The 1,561-nt window shown below is 40.7% G+C and overlaps 1 protein-coding gene across 1 annotated transcript in view; it reads left to right on the forward strand.

Annotated features, from left to right (window-relative positions):
• Positions 1-1,153: 1,153 nt before the first annotated feature.
• The window catches only part of LOC102831858 (heterogeneous nuclear ribonucleoprotein A1-like), a 14,840-nt gene continuing 14,432 nt past the window's right edge, over positions 1,154-1,561 (forward strand). Inside the window, exon 1 of the mRNA XM_006877702.1 lies at positions 1,154-1,272. Within this exon, the coding sequence (XP_006877764.1) occupies positions 1,154-1,272 (119 nt within the window). The remainder of the gene's footprint in view (positions 1,273-1,561) is intronic.

A 1,561-nucleotide genomic window follows, 5' to 3' on the forward strand; every position in this document is an offset into this window, starting at 1 on the left:
ACAACAACAAGAGGACCAAGGCCATATGCATATGAATGGGGTTAGTCCAAGTTAGAGGAAAAAAGGGAACCTGAGTGTTGTAAAAGGTTTGTGTTCTTTGTCTTATGGATATTGTCTTCTCCACATATTATTGTAAAATAAACATACATGTGTGAGAGGAATATTAGGAATTATTATTACAGAGAGCTTGTCCACCTGCCTTCAGCCTATTCTTGATGGGATTTGCTAAAAGAGAACTTAGAATTTGCCCTGAGAAATGAGGCTTTTTTCTTGAAGACTTTGTGTAGTGTAGGACTTAGGGACAATCCTGAAACCCACCCAGGACCTTCAGAGTTGGGATATTTGCATTTAAGAAAGACATGCAGAACAACCCAGTACCACTGGAAGTACAGGATTTAAAAGCAGAGGGAAAAAGCAGGCAGTTTGGTGTTTTGAGTTCTGGAGGCATCAATGCTAGGGAAGTCTGCCCATCAGTGAAAACTCCCTTCTAGGACAGAAAGTTAAATGGAACCTGTGTCATTGTTTGCTGGTTACCTCTTGGATCTCCTCATGTGTGAAATAGGGTGAACTGTAGTAATGAAGACACGGGCTGAGATTGGACGTGTTCTATTTGCACCCACTGACCTTGAGGTAAGCGGAACAGGAAGGTTGGCTGGTTTGAAGTTTAGGTAGTTTTATGAACTCCTGACCCTAAGGACCCTGACTTAGCCCATTGACTGGAATGCTGAGAGTCAAGAGGTAGCTGCTTTGATATGTAGTAAGGTGTGTGTGATTCTTCATATCAGGTAACATGCTTGTCTCCTCAGTGTACTGGGTTGATAGAGACAGGCAATTTAGACAACAGCTTTGCAAAATAGAGGATTATACAGTCATGAAGTGAACAACGAACAACCTTTCATAGATGTGCTTAGTTTTAGAGTGAGGGGATATGGTAAAATCTCCACTGACTAGTTTTCCTCTATTCCAGATGGGTCTGGTGAGAGGGTGTGGGGAGTGATGCTCATAGGAATTTATCAATTCAATTGTGAGTATTGTTAGTAGGATTAATTGTGATTGTCAAACTGTAATTGTAGAATATGTGTAGCTAAAAGGAGGGAGTAGTTTGCTTTCATTTCAGGATCCTATGATCCCAGGACCATCAGGAAGGAAAAGCATGAGTAAACCGAAAAATCCTGCCTGTAAAAATGGCGACAGCAGAGAACGCGGCAGAGGCGGCGGCATGAAAAATCAGAGCAGCTATGGACACTTGGCCCATGGACAGAGTAAGGCTGTGTACCTATGGGCAGGACGCTGGCTTGCAGACATTTATATGAACATATATTTTTTGTTTGGTTTGGTTTGGTTTGGTATGTGTGCATGAAAAATTTTTACCTTGTTCATTAGTGACATATAAGTTGTAAATGGGTCCAATGTGTTTTTGGTTGTACGTGTTTTAGTTACATCATGTTAGACACAAGAACAACTTTACAACTTTTCTTTATTTAGAGATTATGAAGAGAGTTTATACGTTTCTAGTTGACAAGGTGGATTGCAATAGTTAGGGTTTTCTGTCAACTTGACT

Source organism: Chrysochloris asiatica, unplaced genomic scaffold, assembly GCF_000296735.1.
Source record: "Chrysochloris asiatica unplaced genomic scaffold, ChrAsi1.0 scaffold00559, whole genome shotgun sequence".
NCBI lineage: Eukaryota > Metazoa > Chordata > Mammalia > Afrosoricida > Chrysochloridae > Chrysochloris > Chrysochloris asiatica.